Raw genomic sequence first — 21,271 nt, 5'->3', positions numbered from 1 at the left:
TCTCAGTAGTGAGTACAGTGAAAGATGTTTGTGGAGAGAAGATGAATGGTTGTTGAACTAAATTTCGGTTGAATTTATCTCACACTGAAGAATGGTATGCAACTTTTTTATAGTATGTTATGGTTACAGCAGGGAAAGTACCCTTGCTTCCCATGCTTAAAACAGGCTTTTAAATCACTCATTTTCTTTTGTGTATTATTTTAGTGGGGTAACAATAAGGCTTTTATTACAGAGTGCTTTTGTATTGGCCTTTGTAACCATTGTTGCTCTGACAGAGAGAGATGAATTCTTTTTCTCACTCATGTTCAATGGTATTAACAGGCTTCTAGGCAGCTTCTGACTGCAGTTGCTGGAGCCTGTCAGAAGAAGCAGCTGCTCATATCAGATCCAAGGCAGAGCTAGATATGTGGATTTCAGGCTGCAATTCATGGAGATACATTCTGCTATAGAGATGTTTAAGAAAGTTGGCTAGAAAATGCAAATCTCTTCTGGAAAAGTTCGTATGAGGTCACCTGAACTGTTGCTAGGTTAGAGAGACTACAGTGGGAATGTTTTCCCTTTTTCTTTCTCTGATGTCTCTGAAGGAAACAGACCTGCCCTGTCCTTTCCGCACAAAAGAGAAGGAGGGCTGTAGTACTAAAAGGCCCTGCCTGCACAATGCCAAAAAGAATATGCATTGTTAGATGTTATATGGAGTTAAAGTGAACATTGCTGGTCAGTGTATGGCTGATGCTTTTGTTGGTGTGATGCCTTATTTGCTGATACACTGCACACACTGCCCCCCTCTCACCACCAGCCTTAAGCAGTTTTATACAAGGTGTGTAACTGCAGAATTGGCTGAGGAGTACTTAAGAAGTTTTTAAAATATATTAAAAAGATAAAAATCACACTCTTATTAAGGTGTCTGACCTTGTTTGTCTGTTCCCATAGAAATCCTCAGGCAGGTTTTATGTTATCACTGGGGAACAGACCTTGTGTAGCATACTCTTGATTTACTTCCAGCTCCTTCACTAGCTTCAAAACTCAGTCTTTCTTTGCTTCTTCCCTGAAGCTTCAAGCGTCTACAGCTTCAGCTGATTCCAGTTTCATGATTATTTTATTACCATTGTTTTATTTCTTCTACCTTTGGTCACTGTGCAATCTGGAATTTATAAGGTAAATCGTAATTGCAACTAGTTCTGCCAGGCTCTGAACACTTGCCTGCTTCTTTTCTTTCTACCCCCTTTGGTACTTTGTTAGGAGCACTCTGTTGGAATTATCTCCCACGTTATAGAACAGGCTTCAAAAACAAAAATTAAAACCTTGTTTTAAGGAAAAAGTTAGACTCTATAGCTACTTCTGTTGATGTAGTTGATATTATGAAGGACAACAATTACACGATTTGTAAATTGATGTGAAGTTCTTAAACTGGATAATTGTGAGGCTGTGTTGGCATGAATCTGGATGTATGCAAAATTCCCATGTCTCTCACCACCTGCTTATGAATAACAACTGTAGCTAAATGTAAAGGGATCTGAGCAGAAAATGAATCCCAATTTCTTTTTTTTTTTTTTTTCCTTTTTTCTTCAGTAGGCAAATAAATTAAGAGTTTGGTTCAAGGAGAGTCAAGGTAGTTACTTACTTGTCAATCCTCTGAACTTACCATCACCTCAAAGGGGAAAGAGTGTAGGAGCTGCAAGTGTAGTGACTGATGACTTCATGCCTCATTCATATAGGATAAAAACTGAATGTTAAAGGAAATACCTGATGAAAGAGAAATTTCTCTATACTAGTGAATAAGGCAGTACCTCTCCCTGCATAGCTGTAGAGAATGCTATTTGTTTTGCACATAGGGAAGGAAAGGCAGTATGTTCATCTCTGCTCATTTAACACTGCCTTGCTGAGGTCACACTGAAATGAGCATTTTCAAGGAAGTGTAAAGAATTTTTGCAAGTTGAGATATTTCACAGAGATTGTTGGTCAGATGCAAATACTGATTACAAAATATAGAGGGTTTGGATTGCCTCTGAATACTTTTTTTGTTGTTGTTGTTTTTTGTTGTTGTTGTTGTTGTTGTTTTTGTTATTGGCTGGTTGGTTTGAGATTTCTGTTAAAGTGATAAAGTTACTACTTTTTTCTTCTGCCAGGAGTTTACAGTGATAATCCAAACTCTATATTTGGCCTTTTTATCTGTGAGAATAGAGGTTATCTCTTATTAACGAAGAGTTTGATTTTGTTTTTCAGTTCAGTGTTTCAGGTTTTTTTCCCCTAAACACAGTTTTGCCCTTGGCTGATTTGACCACTAAGCTTTTCCGGCTTTTAAGGGTTAGCGTGCTTTTTCTGTATTCTTCCTTTCTGGACCTCAGTACATATTGTTTACGGGGTGAAAATCGTGTGAAGAATCATAATCTCTTCCTGCAGCCTAAAACCAGGCAGATTAAAAAATACAGGCGGTAGGCCTCCGTAATAATTTCTGAGTAAATATTTTACCTCTTTTTCCATCTGTTACACTAAAATCTGACTTAAACTAAGCATAAATCTAGTCAGAAGAGGTCACTGGAGTATTAATCATCAGAGTTAATCCTCTTAGACATGTGTTTGGTATGAGGCCAGCTATTCAGAAATTTAACAGGACACATATGTTGCTTATCTGTCTGGCAGCTTGCCAAAGAAGTAAACTTCAATTCTGTGGTGGGTTTATATCTCTGTAAAGTACGCTGCTTGTTTGGTGCAAGCTGATGCAGCTTTTCTGTATATCACACATGGTGTATAGCCTGCTACTGAAGAATGAGTTCCTTTCAGGGTGCTTTCAAAGAGCTGTAGTGTCGATGTTGCATGGTAAGAAGTGATATCATTGACAGTTGACCTTTTCATGGCGCTTCCCTATGAACTACGATGAGCCAGATTAAATACTACTAACTTAGAGCAGAGGAAGAGACAATATTTCAAGTAGAGTAATACTGTGGAACCCAAATATAGCTGAATGAAACCTCACCCTGCTTCCACTGCTGCCATTCTGACTTGGAGGAAACATTCATGTACATAAATACAACTCTTTCTTGAGTCAGGTCTGGACTGGACCCAGCATTTCTGTTTCTCACTTCATAGCAGTATGCTTTATACTCGACAGAAAAACGATTATATCATATCCTAATTATGGAACTGATTCATCCCCTGGGGCATGGAAAGCAAACAGTAGGAGTGAGTGCATCATTAAAAAAAATAGTGTATTTTTAGAGAGGAGGTAAAAAGAAGAGTGCAACTACACTTAAAAGGTTAATGATGAAGAAAAAAATTACTTACATTGAAGGAGCTTTTTATAACAACCTGAGATTGTTGCCAAAAGAATGTATATTTCTTAGTAACATGTTCAGATTTTCTTGCAAGAAATTATTAATTTTCTTCTTGCCTTTCTTTTTCAAGGAAAAGAATGAAAGCTCGTGCTCCTCCTCCACCAAATCAACCTCCTGCAGCAAGTAAAATTCACAGTGAGCACAAGTCACCTGCTGAGACAGCCGTAATTTCTGATCAGAACCTTGTGAGCATGAAGGAGAACATGATAAACAGACTGGTGGACTTCACAGTCATTTTACCCAGTGGGGTGGAGCAGAAATGCACAGTGCAAGGAAGGTAAGGCTTTGATTAGCTCCTGCATTTTGAATGTTACTAATCTGTGGATTACTTGCTGATGATGCTGTCTTTCTGAGTTTATGGGGCTTCTCTGACATGCCTTTCTCTGCATTTTAAGCAGCTGTTGCAGCAGAGTCCTGAGCACCATGTATAAAGGACCCTGTCTTCTGGGGCAGGAAGGATTTAGCAGCTATTGTGTCACTGTTTCCCTGTGGATCAGCATGTGTACAGATCTCTCCCTTTCATGTAGTGTCACTGTGCTTAGGTTGTATCACATCTCATAATCCAGAGTGGGCTTGCTGCAATGGAAGTAGGTGCTGCTGGCAAACAGTCCTGACAGTATGAGTGCCTGGAAAAGTGCCAGGAAGCAGGCTCGGAAGATGGATGATTCATCACATTCAGAAATCCTGCCTTCACAAATACAGTGCAGCTGTGTAGACAGCAAAGCATCTGCTCTTATTTAGGAAGCCTTTTATACGTAAAAGTGTATTTTTTTTCCCATGGAAAGAGACAGGGATTTTCCTTGTTATTTACCAGGTACAATCAAGAGCAAGTTATATTGGAAAGGTAATTTTGAGATAATTCTCTTCACTGTGGGAGCTCTTCTTTATCCTCATTCTTTCTGTGTAAATTCTTTTGAAAGAGGGAGACATTACTTTAAGAAATAATACGGAGAAGTTTCAACAATATAAACAATACTATGATGAAACCATAGCAAACAATGTTGTGGTCAGGAGTAGTCAAGAAACTATAGAAAGTGTAATGCCACATTCAAAAGGTGCCTGTTGATAAATCAGATTCAGTGTATATTTTGCATTTGATGTTTTCAGTAGTTAGTCTATGTTCAAGCAGAGCTACTTTCTGTCTGATATATTAGTCTGTGCTGTTTCCCTCGTAGCACATTTTGTTGGCCAAGGAGGATGTGTAAACTGCTGTGTGGTGTCTGGGACTTCTTTCTTCCCCCTACTTTTCATAGAAACTAACATTCACGTATCCACTCTTGGGAGACAAGTGCAACTTGTGGATGTCCACCCCCAAGGCAGAGTGATGTTAAAGGTTTGAAAAGAAAGCAGTGCTTATCAGAGCTCTCAGATAAGACGTGTAGTGATAGAGTTTTCATAGGGAGATTTGGACTTAATGAGAGAAAGAGGAGAACAGGCCTGGTAAGTGGAAGAGAACATGAAACTCTCACTGGCCATTGGATCCCAAAGAATGGTGGTATTACATTGGCAAATGCAAGCCACCTGGGAGCTGACCACAGGTTAATATTCATGCATTCTGTATTGAGACAGGTAATTGTCACATGGTTAGAAACTTTTTTTTCCCCTTGAAAGCAAGCAGTTCAAGCACTGTAAGAGAGGTCTTCTAGTGTGACCTTTTGAAGAACATAAAAGCTACAGGAGCAAAGAACAGGCAGAAAGTCCCTGTACAGTAATATTAAATATTACAATAAATAGTCTCACACAGATGTTTATTATTATTTATCACATACACTGAGATTGTTTTGTTTATTAGAGTCTTTAGTCTGTGGGCAAAACCCTGAAATGGCAAATATGAAACTTCACTTAGAAATTTCTGTGAGGTTATTTATGTCGTCTGCATTGAGCATCATAAGCAACCAGAATGTTCTCTGCTGACTGTGAAGGTGCTCGTTTCTCTCCAGGGTCTGCCTGACACGTCTAGGCCTCTGATTTAGATGGCAATTAAATTCCTGCTTGTGTTAATGTGCTAATCTACACATCACTGGTGCCTAACCTAGGCAGTGGCTGTTCTCCCTCACTGCTGTCTAGAAGGCTTGGAGTGGAGAAGTTTGTGACATTGCTAGCCAGCTGTGGGAAGTGGATGATGATAGAAACTGAGGACAGGGAATTAGTCATCCTAACAAATTATGAAATAAGAAAAGGATATTCTGTAATAAGCCCCATATTATAGTGGCATCAGTCTATGAACAGACCTCACCTGTGCCGCTGTTCTTTCTAATCACTGGAAGATGCAATTTTCTGTACATTAGCCCTGATCATGTCTTTAGGTATGTGGAATAGTGAAAAATAATAATGTCAAGATTATCTGAAACTTTTAGGGGATGAACTGTGCTAACTCTCCTGTTTTAGGTGAAAGCCCAGGTTTTTTAAACTGTTGTTTTGGGTTTTTTTCCCATTGTTTTGGTAGTGTGAACTAAACAGCTATGAAATATGATACTCGGGATAAACATTAAATGATGAAGTTACTGGATTTTTAAAAATGTGGTGGATTTTGGTTTTTGGGGGTTTTTTTGGGGGGTGTTGATTATTTTTTTTTGGTTGGTAGATTTGTTTTGTTTTGTTTTTTAGTTTGAGGCAAATGTAAGAGCCGATGCAGGTAATGAATTATTTTCTCTGTTCACTCTTTCTATCTGTGATGATATCATGGAAGGACATTTCAGAAAAATCTGCTGTTGTTCATACTGCTATAAATCTTCAGTATTTTGGTTGCCGTCATTAAAACTATTCTGCAAAATCTCCTTTTGGCTACCCTATTGCTTTTCTGTTTCAAAAAAATTTGCAAATCCTTGCCCTGGGCATATTTGTAATGAGAAATTATTCTGTAATTTCAGGAAAGCAGTTCACAGAACAAGGAAGTATATGAATATTATATAACAATGAAAATATAAATACTGTAGTTAATTAGTATCACTTAAGATTATTACAAATGAACTAAAAGTAAAAATTACATCTTTCAGTTTGTTAATTGTATGTAAGCAAAGCAACATGTTTTAATTTAACTTCGTTCTCTATGTAAAAAGTTCCTGTAAATATCAGCAAGAGGGCAGAAAATTCTCATTAAGTTTTCTTGAAAGACACTTGAAGAAAAAAGTGCATGCTATTTAAAGATATTTTATTGGAATCTGGAACCTTGAAATTGTTTTATTTACAGAAGTTAACTCAAGCTGACAGTCTCTCTAACAGTTTATTGCCATCTTGGAACACACAATTACACACAATTTGTTGGAGAATTTGGAAATATGTAGTGCAGATTTTAGTACAAAGCTGAGTCCTTAGGGAGTGTGTGCAGCAATAGAATAATATTAACAGTTTTCTTTTTGAAAGAATTGATCCCTGGGAGTTCTGCTGTAAAACATGTAGAAGTATTCATGAAAAGCTGTTAGCCTCCTTCCCCTTGCAAAGGAGGGAAACACTATTCTGTGTTTGTACTTGTGTATGAGCACTAACTGATATGCTGAAAGGATAGGTATAGTCTTGGCCACTTAAACATTTTATGTATGTAGGTCTGTAGCCACATCCACACAAACTGTTAACAGGTCTGAGAGAGGTGCTGGGTAGACATTTAGATGGAAAGCAAATGGAAAAGCTGCTATGTTACCAGTTTTCTGTTTGTGATTCTCAGAGGTAATACTTTCAATGAGTAACCTGTAAATAAAAGGATCATGCATCTGTCTCCGTTCACACTGGGTGGCACTGAGGAGGGCTTCCTGATTAGCACAGATACAGACATTAAGTGTCTGCAGCTTGGAACTCAGTATTTGAAATGCATTGCAGAAAAATGGGTATGTTTGAAGCTAAGTGAGGTTTGGTTTGGAGTTGTCAGCACATGGATGACCAATACACAGAAAAGTAAACTGGACAGTTGTTCCTCCTGCTGTTATCTTACATGTTACACAAATTCTCTCATACATATGATGCACAGAGAGCAAGACACTGGAAGAAATAATAAACTAGCCAAAGCTGTAGTCCAATTCTGCAAGTATTGGAGGACAGAGTTCAGTACACCATATGCATTGTATGGAGAATAAAGCTAATGTCATCCAGAAAGAATATTTTCACATATTCTCTGTAATAGACTCTTTATTGTGGGCTTGTAGCTCAACATACAGAGCAGTGTCTCAGGAAAGACTGAAGGTGTGAAATCAGCCCAGGCTGGTGAAACATTAAAGAGATGTTGTTAGAAGAAGATAAACAGGGCACATGGCAAAAGGATTAAAAGTTAGTTTAACTAAATACTGGATAAGAGTCAGGTCAAAACCAGAGTAGTTCAGTGTAGGGTAAGGGAAAAACAAAAGAGTTGTACTAGAATTTATGTTGGAAGGGGCCACTGGAACACAGTCTCTAGGCAAGTTTGAATACCTTCAGGGAGGAGGTTTCTGGATTTGTCTGCACCTCTTTTTCAGGGCTGGAACTGTCTTTATGGAGACAGTATGTTTACTTGTACGTAAATGGAATTTCCCATTCAGCACTTGTCTCTTGCCTCTTGTCCTCTTGCTGTGCCCTGCCAAGAAGAGTCAGTCTCTGTAACCCTACAGTTCATACTTACAGGGAGTAGGAAGGTCTCTCTTCATCTTTCTTTTCCTATGGCTCAAAAAGCACAATCATCTGTCTCTTCTTGTGTGTCATCTTGTTGTTCCTTCTGTGGACTTGCTCAGGTATGGAAAATAAGAGCCAAATACAGGAGTAAGCTAAGAAAAGAAACAGAAAACATTTATGAGTGTCTTATTTATCATACTTCCTGAACTTTTTTGGATATAGCTTGCCTACTTAGTGTGTACATTTTTGTTTGTGCAGAAAAAGCTGTAATCTTTAAATATCTGCTGTAATTTGGAGCATGAGAAAATAATGACTGATGCTGTTTTCTGGTGTAAATGCAAATAGTGAAAGAATTAGAGATGTTGGGTCATCCACCCCCTTTACACTTTCATGTTTCTTTTCCAGTCAATTGCTATTTTGCATATTTGACATTAACCTAAATAAAGAAGATTCTTTCCTACAGTTAGATTTTTTTTTTTAAGTTTTTTTAAATCATGGAATCACAGAATAGCTTGGGTTGAAAAGGACCTTAGAGACTATCGAGTTCCAATCCCCCTACCATGCACCAGGGACTTGCTCAGAGCCCCATCCAACTTGGCCTCTCATGCTTCCAGGGATGGGGCATCCACAGCTTCTCCGGACCAGTTCCTGTGCTTCACCACCCTCACAGTGAAGAATTTCTTCCTAATGTCAAATGTAAGCCTACTCTCAGTTTGAAGCTATTACCCCTTGTTCTATCACCACATGCTCTTGTGAAAAGTCTCTCTCCAGCTTTCTTGTAGACCCATTTTTAGCTACTGGAAGGAATTTGTAGCATGAAAGTAGAATGTAAAAAGAAAGTTAGTTTTATTTGATAGAATACAGTTTTATCTTGCACATTTATTTTTAGATGTAGAAGGCTGTATTTTAAAATGGATTTCTCTGTGTGATCCAATGAGGTTAAACCAAACCACACCCAAAACATCTCAGTTGTTTTATATTTCCTAAAAACCATAGGCCTCTGCTGCATTTTACTGGAGAACAGCAGGAAACAAGCAGTCTGCTCAAACTTAGTCAGAACTTCAGCACGTTAAGTATTGCTCACAAAGTAGCTCTTCTTTACTGTCCAGAAACAGATTAGTAACAGAATATCAAAACAAAGCCAAAGTACTCTTCTTTGCTAAGAATAGTCATATGGACGTTCTTGTCTGAGTCTTAAATTGTGTTCACTCTCCAGTTTTGTTTCTGCTCTCTAGGATTTGGTTGCCAGTCATTAACCTTTGGTGTTTATTTTGTAGTGTTTGGTCACTCACCAAAAATTTCAGCAGTCTTACTAAAATGGAAAAAGTAAGGTGCTTCTTTTATGAATAGTTCAAAATTCAGGACATATTTAACTTCATTTCAGCTTTAGATTTAAGACCTGCCTGAATTTCAAAACAGAGTATGTTCTGTACCACATATCCAAGCGGGTTAAAAGAAAATGGACGTCTGCGTGGAACAAAATGGAAGCAAAGGAAGGATTGACTTTGCATCTTCCAAGTTCCGTATTCAGCCCAAAGTTAGAAAGAAAAACTTGGTCTAGATTAGTAGATTATCATTCTCTTGCTGTATTAAGCAACTCTCTTCCATATGTAGCATATACAGGGACTTACTTGAAAGAAAACTCCCATTTAAAATCAAACTGAACTGTATTATGGTTTAGAAGGAATTTTTTTCAAGTTTGTGCCATTGAAAACTAGTATAAGAATAACTCCACTGAAAGTATTTCCCAGCTCTCTTACTTTGCTTGAAACACAAGAATTTTGAATTTTGTGGAATTCTTCTCCTTTCCTCGTTTTCTCCTTTGCTCCTTTCCTTCTTCCTTTCCTCTTTTCTTCCTTTCCTCCCTTCCTCCTCTCTTCCTTTCCTCTTTTCTTCCTTTCCACTCCCCTCTTCTTTTTTCTTTTTATTTACACTTCAGAAGTTTTGTGAAAAATTTCCCCCAAATTTAATTTTTTTAAAGAGCATATGATTTGCTTTGAAGCTTTTTCAAAAGTTTCAGCTGTACTTGCAAATGGCACAGATGAAGGCTGGGGATGCTTTTCATGGGACAATTGTGTATTCTGAGCAGCATGGCACAGGTTGGGATGTTGCAAACTTCCTTAAGTGTTATTATGTTTAATGCATGCCTGTTTGTGATTAGCAATAAGGTGAAACCTCAGATTTGGTTAGAATTTTGAACTGTCTGTTTTCCAGACAAATTTCCTCAAGTTGCATGATTGTCTGTAACTTAGTTTCTCTTATGGCTGGTGTGGATTCTCATCTTATAATAGTCGTGGCAGTGTTGCTGCTGAATATATTTTATAATTTCAGTGGTGTATTTGTGGAATCAAAAACTGTTATTTTGATGAACTATCTTCTCTTTACAAATATGTTTTCGAGAGGCAAGATAACTGTCCAAGTTTGAATGAATTATCACAGTATTATCACAGCATTATAGGAATATATTACTATTCCACATTAAATATAAATGTCAATCACATAAGACACCATGTATTTTAATTCTGCCAGGTTATTTACTTTTCTCTGAAACAATAGTAAGAAGGTTAAGAGAAAAAAACACATGGAAATTCTAGTTTAAAAGAAATATGTCAGTAAAGTTGAGATCTGTATCAGGAGAACTGATAAGCACTTTAGAACAGGGTGCACTGCTGCACAGTTTAATGAATATTCATGTAAATACTGGTGTAGGTGGGATTCTCTTGTAGTTCAGACTTAGTAGCTGTAAATGTCTGTTGGTTTGTGGCATGTAGCATATGAATTCAACATGGTTGTGAAACACAGATGTTTTCAACTTGGTGACAGCATCAGAATAAGTCATAACGAAATGGTCTGATACAGTTTTGATTTGGGTGCTACGCATTTGTATTTGTGCTCTCTATGTTAACAGTTGCCACAGTGCATTCTGTTCTGAAGCCTCCTATACATATTAACGACATCTGTTTTCCTTATTTGATCTTCAGTTATCAGCTTCTGAGTTCTTCCCTTTTCAGTGAATCATGTATTTCAAATTTTCCACACTTGCCACTTTTCCAGCTCACACTGTGTAACTCAGTTAAACTTGAAAAAGATTACTGTAAAGAAGGTCCTTCCTCTTCTCTTGCATGGGAAGAGCTGTCACCTATCAGGTGATAAGGAATTGCTCTAATTTTCCATTTTTGTTGTCTTTGCCATTAGCCCTGCAGGGTTCTTCACCAGCTTCTTGAGCAGTTGTTGGCCAATAACATACCTATAGAAAGAAGATTGGTGGCCCTTCAGCTTGCAGTTTAAAGGATAATTCTTGGGCTGCAGATGTAATGGTGTTGGCTAATAACCTGTGGAGGACTTTATTTTCTTTGAATTTGCTTGCATTTTGAATACAGTTTTTCCAGTTTAAACATTAAAAAGAAGTGCCAGTTCTTTTGGCAAAGTTGCTGTCTGTGCATTTATTTTCACTTCTCCTAGAAGACAAATATCCCACTGTATATGGCAGGTTCCAGCTACAGCTGCTGAATTTCTTTTTTAGCTTACATTGTTTCATTGGCAGCAGACACTGGTTTAAGAAACCAAAACTTGTTAGAAAAATGACCAGTTTTAATAAACCTATTTTCTCTGATCCTATATGGAATTTTTGGGGGGTAGACTGGGAAAATAAAAGAACGCTTGATTTCCATGGTAGAGGAGAGTTTCTGGAGTGTGGGGGAGCACAGTTCCTGTCTACTGTATTAGGCAGTATCAAGCTCCAGTGAATATTGAGTTCTTGACACAGAATGGAGTACCTCTGTGCAGAGGCATGGAATGAGAGTGACAGTTGCTGACTCTTTTAAAACCTCCTGTTTTAAGAATCATACTGCAGTAAGAGTTGCTGATAATGGGGACACTCAAAACCAGATGGTTTTATACGGGGTTAATATCTTCACCAAAATAAATATGGACAAGATCTCTTGTACTGGAAAATATTGCTGATGTCATATGGAATGTGGAGAATTCAAAGTTGTAAGCTGGAAAAATAAGCCCTATCTACCATTTTTTCCAGATTTAAGTACTCTGTTTTGGGTTATATGATTGTTCAAATCTAGGTGGAGTTTACCAGACTCTGAGTTGATAATTTACTCATATCTTGTCTTCATGCTAAAGAACAGAATTGAACTGGAGAATTTAATGTGTGGATTTAGTACATTATCACCCTCAGTTGGTCAAGGCATGGTGGTAATAACACTGAGGTTGTGGGCTCAATCCTCATGTGGGCCTTTCACTTAAAGAGTTGGACTTGCTGGATCCTTGTGAATCCCTTCCAACTTAGAATATTCTGTGATCTGTGGTCTGGAAGTAAATAAGATGCTCTTTGTCTGCTCTTGGCTTATGTTTGTTAGCGCTGTCATTGGCACTGCTGTCTGCCTGATACAAAATAGTTAGTTGTGAGCTCGTAAACAGATGCTGAAGTGTGAATATATTTAATTCCTATCATTTTATCTGATCTGTTTAACATTTCAAAGCACTAGCATTCCCAGAGATGGTTAACTAGCGGCACATGTCTTTTATCCCCCATCTTAAATTTGAGGTAAATTTTCTAGCAGTGTGTTGTTTGTTTTTTTTTTTCTCATGCTAACAGTGAATTCTTCTTCCTTGTAGTAAAGCTGTGATGGATGTGTTGGTTGACTTATGCAGCCAGTATCGCTTAAATCCATCCCAACATAGTCTTGAACTAAAGTCTTCAGGAACTCAACAAGTTCTGAGTTACAAGCCGAACACTTTGATAGGAGCACTGGATGTACAGACAGTACTTGTGAAAGAGAAGATTCCTGAAGAGAAGGCAAAACGACCTCTGCCAAGGGTCCCTGAGGTCAGTGCTCTGTAGGGCTAAAATGTTGTCATGAAACATGTTTCCATTCCTGTGCTTTCAGTTCTTCCAATCTTTCTGTCTTTAAATCAGATGGGAAAGATTTGGGATTGACTATAACCTACTTTACTAGCTTACCTGTTATTGGCAGAGGCTAGTCAAGACATTTAGACAAAATGGTATTTTGAATGTGGTTGGACAGATGGAAGCCTGAAGATTGGGGCGATTGAAAATTGAAATAATGGCTGAAATGAGTGTTGTGGGGTTGTGTGGAGAGGATGTTTTGGTGATATTTTGTGTAGCATCTTCACTGAATATATGGGAGAAGGGTGATCATTAATAAATGTGTTGCACAATACAGTGAAAATTAAGAAGTAGTCATTTTCCGAATGTTTACTGATTTTTTTTATTATTCCAATAACTATATGTAATTAGACTCTCCCACCTTTCAGAATTGGACTTGTAAACATTTACATTACATCTGACTCTGATTCCTTTTCTTCTTCACATATTTTTGTGAATGTCTCCTTAGTGGAAAGGGAGGTCTAAGATTCAAATAGTATTTTTTGCGATGTAGGGTAAGTTTGCCTAGGAATAGTCAAGACAAGATGGAAATCCCCATGCTTTTCTCACTGTAAGAGGGCCTGTCCAGCACAGAAGGGAGACTGAGAGTTTGTGTTTGTTTCTGCAGAAATCTGTGAGGCTGGTAGTGAACTATCTGAAGACACAGAAGGCTGTGGTTCGAGTTAGTCCAGAGGTGCCTCTCCACAACATCATCCCAGCTATTTGTGAGAAATGTGAAGTCAGTCAAGAGCACATAGTTCTTCTGCGGGATGGCATAACTGGGGAAGAGCTGGAGCTTACCAAGTCCTTGGAGGAGCTAGGGATAAAGGAGCTGTATGCCTGGGACAGAAAAAAAGGTGAGCCAAGACTGAAAGTGATCACTGCAGGGTTATATGGTGTGACAACACTATTATGGGCAATTAAAAGTATTCGTGCTGCCATCCTTTCTGGGGTCCAGCTGAAACAGCAGAGTGAGATCTCAGTCTGGAGAGCAGCACAGGTTTGTTCAATGAGCTGTGCCCAGGGCAGCAGCCAGGTCACAACGTGCCCAGCCGTCCTTGGTTGCTCTTGGGCCTTGTGCCAGGCTGGGCTGGACTCTGGCCGGGTGCAGGTTGGCCTAGGGCAGGGCAAAAGGAGGAGCTTTGCTGTGTCCCAGAGCTGCAACGTCATACGAGGGGCCTCATCCAGGCAGAGTCTTCTGTCACCTACCTGTGCTGTGGCTTGGAGAGAAGGAAAGAAGAGACATGCCATAGTCATGGCAGCTGTGAAAGCTGAGAGGCAGAGGCGACAGACCAGGGCTTGTAAGAAACAGACTGGAAGGATCAGAGACAGTTCCTCCAAAGAGCACAAGTTATTGACGGTTTAGTGAAGAGGAGCTAAGAGGTATTTGTATTTAAAATTTTGTTCTCATGTATACCTATCCTCACTTCCTGTGTTCACAGACAAAATTGTAGTAGCAGCTTCTTGGAGTTGAGTTTTATCAGCCTGATTATGTATTCAAATAGCGTAATTCTGTGATGTGCTTTAAAATATTTCTCCTTTAAAAATACACATTGGCAAGCACTACTTCCTTTGAGGTCAGAAAGTGATATTCATTAAAATTGTCTCCTGCAGTTCTTCTCAATCGCTATCACTTCCAGCAGAGTAAATGTCCTTATTTATTGTTTAGATAACGTCATTCTTGTAGGTGCTGAGCTGTAGGCTTATTTTTTATTTATAAAATTATTTATTTATGCTGACATTCTGTCTCTTCTTTCCAATTCTTTGATAAGTGACAGTTCTACCTCTGTGCGAGTCAAATTTCAGTGAGCTTAGACTTCTAAGTAAACTAAATATCTCCTTTTCTTTTGAATTGCTGGGATATTCCAAAAAGAGGCTGATAACATGTCATAACTCAATTGCATGTTTGTTTTTTTCAAGACATGTTTGATGTAATTAAGCTAACCATTTTGGAGCAACATATTGAACATGGAGTGTATTCAACAGGATTCATTCAACATATTTCAAGGACAACTTAGAGAGTAATTATCATAAGCTTTCAGTAAAGTCTTTCCTTTCAAATGAAAGTAGTGGTGTGTATGCTGGTCCAGTGTTGGTCCTCAAATTTGGTTGTAGCCTATACAGTCAAAATCAAGACTTTATTATAGGGCTGGTATTATAGCAGAAAATTATCACAGAATCATAGAATATATTGAGTTGAAAGGATCCCCAAAGATCTACACATCATAGTGTGCTGTTCTCTGCATCAGCTTTTTTTTTTTTTTTTTTTTAATATTCTATTCTTTTTTAGCCTTTCAGTATTCCTTTCATTTCATTATGATAAAATCCACTTGATCCTGAGTATAATTCAGTCTTTTATGCTTTTCTCTTACTCTGCACCGTGCATCATGGTGTCTGGGAAAACCAGTAACTGCACCTAAAATTGGCAAGAATTTTTCCTTTGTTTCTCCAAGAGGAGAATATAATATGTATTCTCCAAGAGGAATAAACCCGTTGGTTTCAGTAGCAATTGGTCTGTGACTTGTGCATTGAGTGGGTATCCAGCTTGTTTACTTAACAGAAAATAGATGTTTTAAACACATTCTCACTAACAAGTAAGATATCACAGGTGCTGAAAGCCATAGGCTGTGCTTGTAAGAGCAGATTCTAGAATAACTCCTCACTCTTCCCTTGCCTGAAACAGAAAAGACCGAGAGCTAAAGGATTTTTAAAAGAGAAGCTCTGCTGCCACCTGCTTGCTTAATTCTGTTTAGCAGTTGAAGCAGCTTCACGACTGAATCAGGAATTGATACAAGTGCAGCTAAACTGCTTTAGTAGCAGCTCTGCAAGTCTCTTGTCGGTCAACATTTTTTTCTGCAATGCTTAGGAAAAAAGGTGCTAGGACTAATTAATGAATATTGTGCTTTACAGCGCTATATTAAAACTTTAATGTGTTTTCTCTTATCCTTTCATTGCCTGACTTTTCCAGTTCCTCCATCAAAAACTCAGTCTGAGCCTTCTCTGAACTATAGAGGTACTGTACAATGCTGCTGATGGGAAGCTTCACTCTGTGTTTAACTCTCTCACCTCATTCTATGTTTAATGTGGGTTTGCTAGATAGATCTTTGAGAATGTCAAGTAAAATGCTGTAGAGAAACAAGCTATTTTTGATCTGTTTTGTCTTTCCAAAGTGGTGTTTACATGTCTTGTGCTTCCACTAAGAACAAACACATCCTGTGCATACTGGCTTTCAGTAATAGCCATTAAAACACTAACAAGTAACAAATTTTGCTATTTAACTGTTTTGAGGTGTGTTGTATCTCTGTAGATTCCAAGCCCGTTCACTTTACCTAAGTCATGACAGGGTAAATTTCAGAGTTACTAAGATCTCAGAGATCTCTTGGGTTTAAAATTCATTTAGTAGCCAAGGCAGAAAATTTTGACGTCTGTGAGATCTTCCAGTGATTTCAGTTTACGTGCAGCGAAGCACTTTAATATCAAATGCATACATACACTTTGGGTAACTGAATAGATACAGACTTCTGAATTGTTACAGTAGTTTGGGTTTGATTAGATTATGTTGGTGCTTCTGCTTCCAGTCATATAGAAAATGTGTGTATTTAGCATGTTCTTTTCCCTATGGAGTCTGTTTTAATACATTGTATAAATTAATTATCCTCAAGAAAGGTATGGTTGATTTCTAACAAGCTTTAATTCTTTGCATTACTAGTAGACTCAATGTAACCAAAGTAAAACCGGATAACTTACTTAAATTTTTATGAAGAAAGTCCACCTCCAGTAGGTGACAGCCATTGAGCAAATCTTATCTCATGGCCTCTTGGCTTCACTAATGGCACCACTATTCCCCCTAATCCTCTATCATTACTTGCTGTGGCGTCCTCTTACATGGAGATCCATATAGATGAAATATTTACTGTATTTATTTAAGAAAAAGTTATACAGATTAGTAAGGAGTCATTCTTTTGATACTGTACACATTACTTAAATCCTAATTTATTGGGATTACACAATGTTCAATGACAGCTGCTGAGGATCAGTTATTATGTTAGCCTTTCCATAGCATTGTTTATAGTTGAAGACTATGCAAGGAAAGGAGTCATAATCCATAACTAGTGGCAGCCTCACCCCCAAGCAAGAAACTAGCATAGGTAGTGCTTAGTTTTAAGAAAAACATTAATTCATTACTGTATTTGTTTGCAGTGCAGTTGCAGCCTTTCTTAAGGATAGTTTCTCCCTGTTGTCCTTTGTGTTCATTTTATATGTTTAACACCTTCTGACACATGAGATTGTTTATATGCAAAAGTGATCTGTGTGAAAATGAGTTTGTATGTTACGCAAATAAGTTTACAAGAGTTCTGGGATAAGGTTGTTTTGGTAAAGTACATCTTTATTTGTGTCAACAAGTCATTTTGAATTTGAGTTTTAATTGTTATTAGGCAAATATTTAATAGAGAAAGTTTTTTTTTTCCCTGTGAACTAAACTTTTTGAATGCTACTGGAATAATCTGATGTACTTGGAATTGGGAGGAAAGATTTATAGCATTATGCAGAGTCCATTTTAAAAAGTGAGAGCATTTCATTGTCTGTGTGTTAAATGGGTAACGTTGATCCCTTTAATGCATGAATGTGTCATTTTGCTCATCCGACTTGTGGATGAGAAACTGAAGGGGGAAAGTGAAGGGATACTAAATGATATGACAACTCATACAATTACTTAAGCAGTTTCAAGGAAGACACATACAAGCTCTTACAGGCTGAAATACCAACGAACTCTCCTCTTTTCCCACCTGAAGTAAAAGCACCAAGATACGAAAGATGACAACAACCAGCTAGTTTAAGTTCTAAGGGGTGCCCTGTTTCCAAAGGGAAGGTCTTTTTCCTTTTTATAGAGCTTAATCCGAATTACACATTGAGAATGTCTCATTTAAGGTCACAGTATTAAGTCAGACTATGAATTGTTAAAGATACTCAGCAGTATGTCTTTTTTTAGGTGTTTGTGATTTTTTAGCATTACAATACTCTGTGAGATTTAAGTGATACATCTAACAAGGATTTCTGAAGTTATAAGCAGTTTGCTCATGTTTTGCCTTTTAACAAGGGTTACTGGATTGCGACTGAAAATCTAGTGCATTTATTAAATTATTCTATTTGTCTTCATTAGATTTTGGAATATACACAGAACACATGAAAGTTTGATGACAAAGTGCAGGATATGGCTGTTACTTAATAATCCAGTCCATAACATCTTCAACTCAGTGTAAGAGTCCAGCATTAATCCAGGACGTTTTAAAGTACTCATCTTGTGAGTCTTTATTTCAAAAATGTAACAATTATTCCATTAAAATTGTTTCAGAACCAAATCGAAAGGCTTCAGTAAGCAGTGATGCAATAGAGAAAGAAAAGACAAGACTTTTGGGATTGTTTAATGCTGATAGGAGAAGCAGCAAGGTAAGTGTTCAGCAGTGTACTGCTCACTGTAGAGAATTTATTTCTTTCCAGATCTGCTGTGTCCGTGGGTCGTGGCATTTGTTTGGCCTGCCTTCTTTTTCCTTCCAGAGTGTAATCTGTTAAAAGGGGCATAAACCATGTGCAATCAGGGTAGCCTGGTGGAGATGTCACCTGCTTATTGAAGGAGTCAAGCATATTGACCATTTACTTTTTTTCTTTTCTTTTTTTTTTTTTTTTTTTTTTTTTTTTCTTTTTTCAGTGCTGTGAGTTCAGCAGGTGTTAAAAAAGGGCAGTACTTTCAAGGAACTTGTGTCTGCTTATTAGTAGTACTGACATTATAAAACACATTTATGAAAGGACTGATGTAATACAGAACAATTTAATTATCAAGTAGATGTGTCTTATGACCTCTTCTGTGTATGGATGATAATCTCTTTAAAGCATTTATATCTCTTGGAAGGTATGTGTAGTCACGCCGTTGCCGTCTCCCAGTCTGTAAAGCTGATGAATCAGATGTAGAAAAAATAACTTCCAGTACTGAACTGAAGGATCAGTGTCTGCTGGGTACATGTTAGCCATTTTTAACTTTAATAGTGTTCTTGAACTGAAAACTTTGGGAAAGAAATTTTCTATGAAATAATTCCATTGAGATGCATTTATGAAGAATATTTCATTTAACACAGGAATAAAATACAGAAGAACTTTCTGACTTAAGAACATAGGAAAAATAGTGTGCTTTTAACTCCATACTTTTTGCATTCTTTACTAAAAATATTAGTGCTAGATGATTTTGGACGTAAACTGTTTAATACTCTAGGATGTCAGAGGAAAAAAGAAATTTTCTTTTTTGTAGTTTCAACCCTCCAAGGCTTTTGGAGTGGAATTACAAAATGTGTATCTGATTAACTGGCAGAAAGAAGCATTTGTTTGTTAATGGCCTGGTGTTTTACTTACGAAGTCTTCCCAGTTGCATTCTCAAAACTGTGAAGACTTTTCAAAATCTCTCACAGTTGTTTGCTTCTTTGTTCATGATCAAATTTGCGGTGCTTTTTCCAGGGAATAGATTCTTTTATGGATATTTTGAATTACAGTGTTGGTAAACCTTATTTCTCTCATAGATGCTAAACTATTCTTAATATCTTAGAAGGGACACATGGGAACTATTTTATGAGATAAGAAGTCAGTCGCTTTCAGAGTGTTTTTCCACTGTAAGAAAATACTTCATATTTAGAAGGGAAAAAATTATAACTGGAGAGATAATGCTGTATCTGCTCAGAAGAATCAAGTAAAGAAGGGAGCTCAGTCTGAGCCTCTAGAGCACGCTGTGGGACTGCAATTCCTTTGGAAGAACCAAGCACATTACAGCATGCAATTCCTGCATCATACTTTGTCCTCTCATTCCATTTTACTGAACTTGGGTGTGAAATCGGTGTTCTTGCAGTTCTAACTCCTGAAGCAGATCAGTTTTAACTTTTAAAGTATTAATGCTTACAACCTTAGCAAAAGTTGCTATGAAGCATCTGGTTACTGTAGTGGGTTTCTCACAGCAGAGTTGGAAATGTGGTCAAAGATTGCAGGCTCCTCTCTTTTTTTCTGTTCTCTTTCTCTTGCTCGTTAATCAAAGTAAAGGTGACTCTGAGTTTTTTAAAATACAAATTTTAAAAATTGCTAAGGATATTGCGAGTGAATTAAATTCAAAATAGTATTTGAGCTGTGAAAAAGTAGGAACTGTACAAACAGCTATGAGAAACAGCTTCTAAATCTGAGGAGAAGCTCTAAGTCTTTCTTGCTGATAGTTATGACAAGTTAATTGATTTTTCTTGTTCATTTCTTTATTGGACGCTTACTTTCAAATGGCAGTTACTCTGTAGGAAAAGAAAGTAAATCAGTCATTTTTGTTTCGTCAAGCAAGGAAGTCACTGTTGCCATCACAAACCTCTGGGAGTAAAATGCAATGGATGGAAGAATTACTGAAAATGGAGGAATAGCACAGCACACAGGAGCAAGCAGGTGTTAACTAGGCATAATATATCTGACTTGCTATTGTGAAAGCTTTCTAACAGAAACAGCAGTGAAACTGCTGAACAGACTTAGCAGGATGAGGGCAAATTAATAAAGTTCTTTTAATAAAGGATTTGGTAAGTTTATGAAGGGAATAGATGATAAGATGCCTTGTGATTTCAGGGAACTGGAGTCAAAACCCCAGGGTGCGTAAACTCTGCTCTTTATGGCTTTTTTTACATTTTCACTCCTTCACAAGGCTTAAGTTGGTTCTATGTAATTTTTGTTTGCTTCTTTGTTTGCATTATGATTTGCAGCGGTGAGGTGCGTGTGTGTATATGGTCATGCACAGTCTCTATTTTAGAGCTGTTTGATAGGAAGAACAGTTCAAAGTGTGGCACAGTAGTAGGACTGCAGACTTGCAGCCATTTGCAAGGGGAAGGCAATTTATTTTGCAAGGGAAGAAGAGTGTTAGCCTGTGTTGCAAACTGTCCTGGATCAGGTGTCGCTGTACACTACAGGCCTATGCTCAGATTTCCATGCCCACGCACATGCTTTCTTTCTCAGCTGGCTCACTGAGAGCAGTAACTGTGGTATGACAATATACCAGCTCTAACTTCTCTTAAAAAAGCTTTCCCGTATATTGAAAACACTGTGGCATAGAATGAAAGCAAAGTCCTATTCTCATGGCTGGTACAAATTTGTTAAAAGTATTTATTTGGTTAACTTTGTACTGTCAGGCTTAATGCCAGATCAGGTATCATCTTGTTCTCTCCATTCTAATTTTATGCTGGATCAGTTACCCTCTGTTCTTCTGCAGCTGGCATAAAAAACATAAAGATGGCATGAACTCCATTTCTTTTTGATGTTAAATGTAGTCATTTGCCTGAGGCTAAATCCAGATCAAATTGGCACTGCTAAACAATCCAGTAGAGCAGAGGTGCTATATGCAGACAATCATGGGATCTAGGCTTAAATAAGGTATGTGCTAGCGCACAGAGACAGTTCCTTCATG

At 37.7% G+C, this 21,271-nt stretch overlaps 1 protein-coding gene across 5 annotated transcripts in view; it reads left to right on the top strand.

Annotated features, from left to right (window-relative positions):
- Positions 1–21,271, top strand: part of COBL (cordon-bleu WH2 repeat protein) — a 158,842-nt gene that overhangs the window by 38,283 nt on the left and 99,288 nt on the right. For 3 of the 5 annotated variants that reach the window (XM_066326938.1, XM_066326929.1, XM_066326957.1), the window contains exons 2-5: positions 3,403–3,609; positions 12,537–12,747; positions 13,436–13,664; positions 18,161–18,255. In XM_066326938.1, the coding sequence (XP_066183035.1) occupies positions 3,403–3,609; positions 12,537–12,747; positions 13,436–13,664; positions 18,161–18,255 (742 nt within the window). Of the gene's footprint in view, positions 1–3,402; positions 3,610–12,536; positions 12,748–13,435; positions 13,665–15,775; positions 15,821–18,160; positions 18,256–21,271 lie in introns of all 5 variants that reach the window. The other 2 variants (XM_066326918.1, XM_066326946.1) reach the window with 1 other exon arrangement.

The sequence above is a fragment of the Sylvia atricapilla genome, chromosome 1, assembly GCF_009819655.1.
Source record: "Sylvia atricapilla isolate bSylAtr1 chromosome 1, bSylAtr1.pri, whole genome shotgun sequence".
In the NCBI taxonomy this organism is placed as follows: domain Eukaryota; kingdom Metazoa; phylum Chordata; class Aves; order Passeriformes; family Sylviidae; genus Sylvia; species Sylvia atricapilla.
This window is presented reverse-complemented; position numbering and strand designations above follow the sequence as displayed.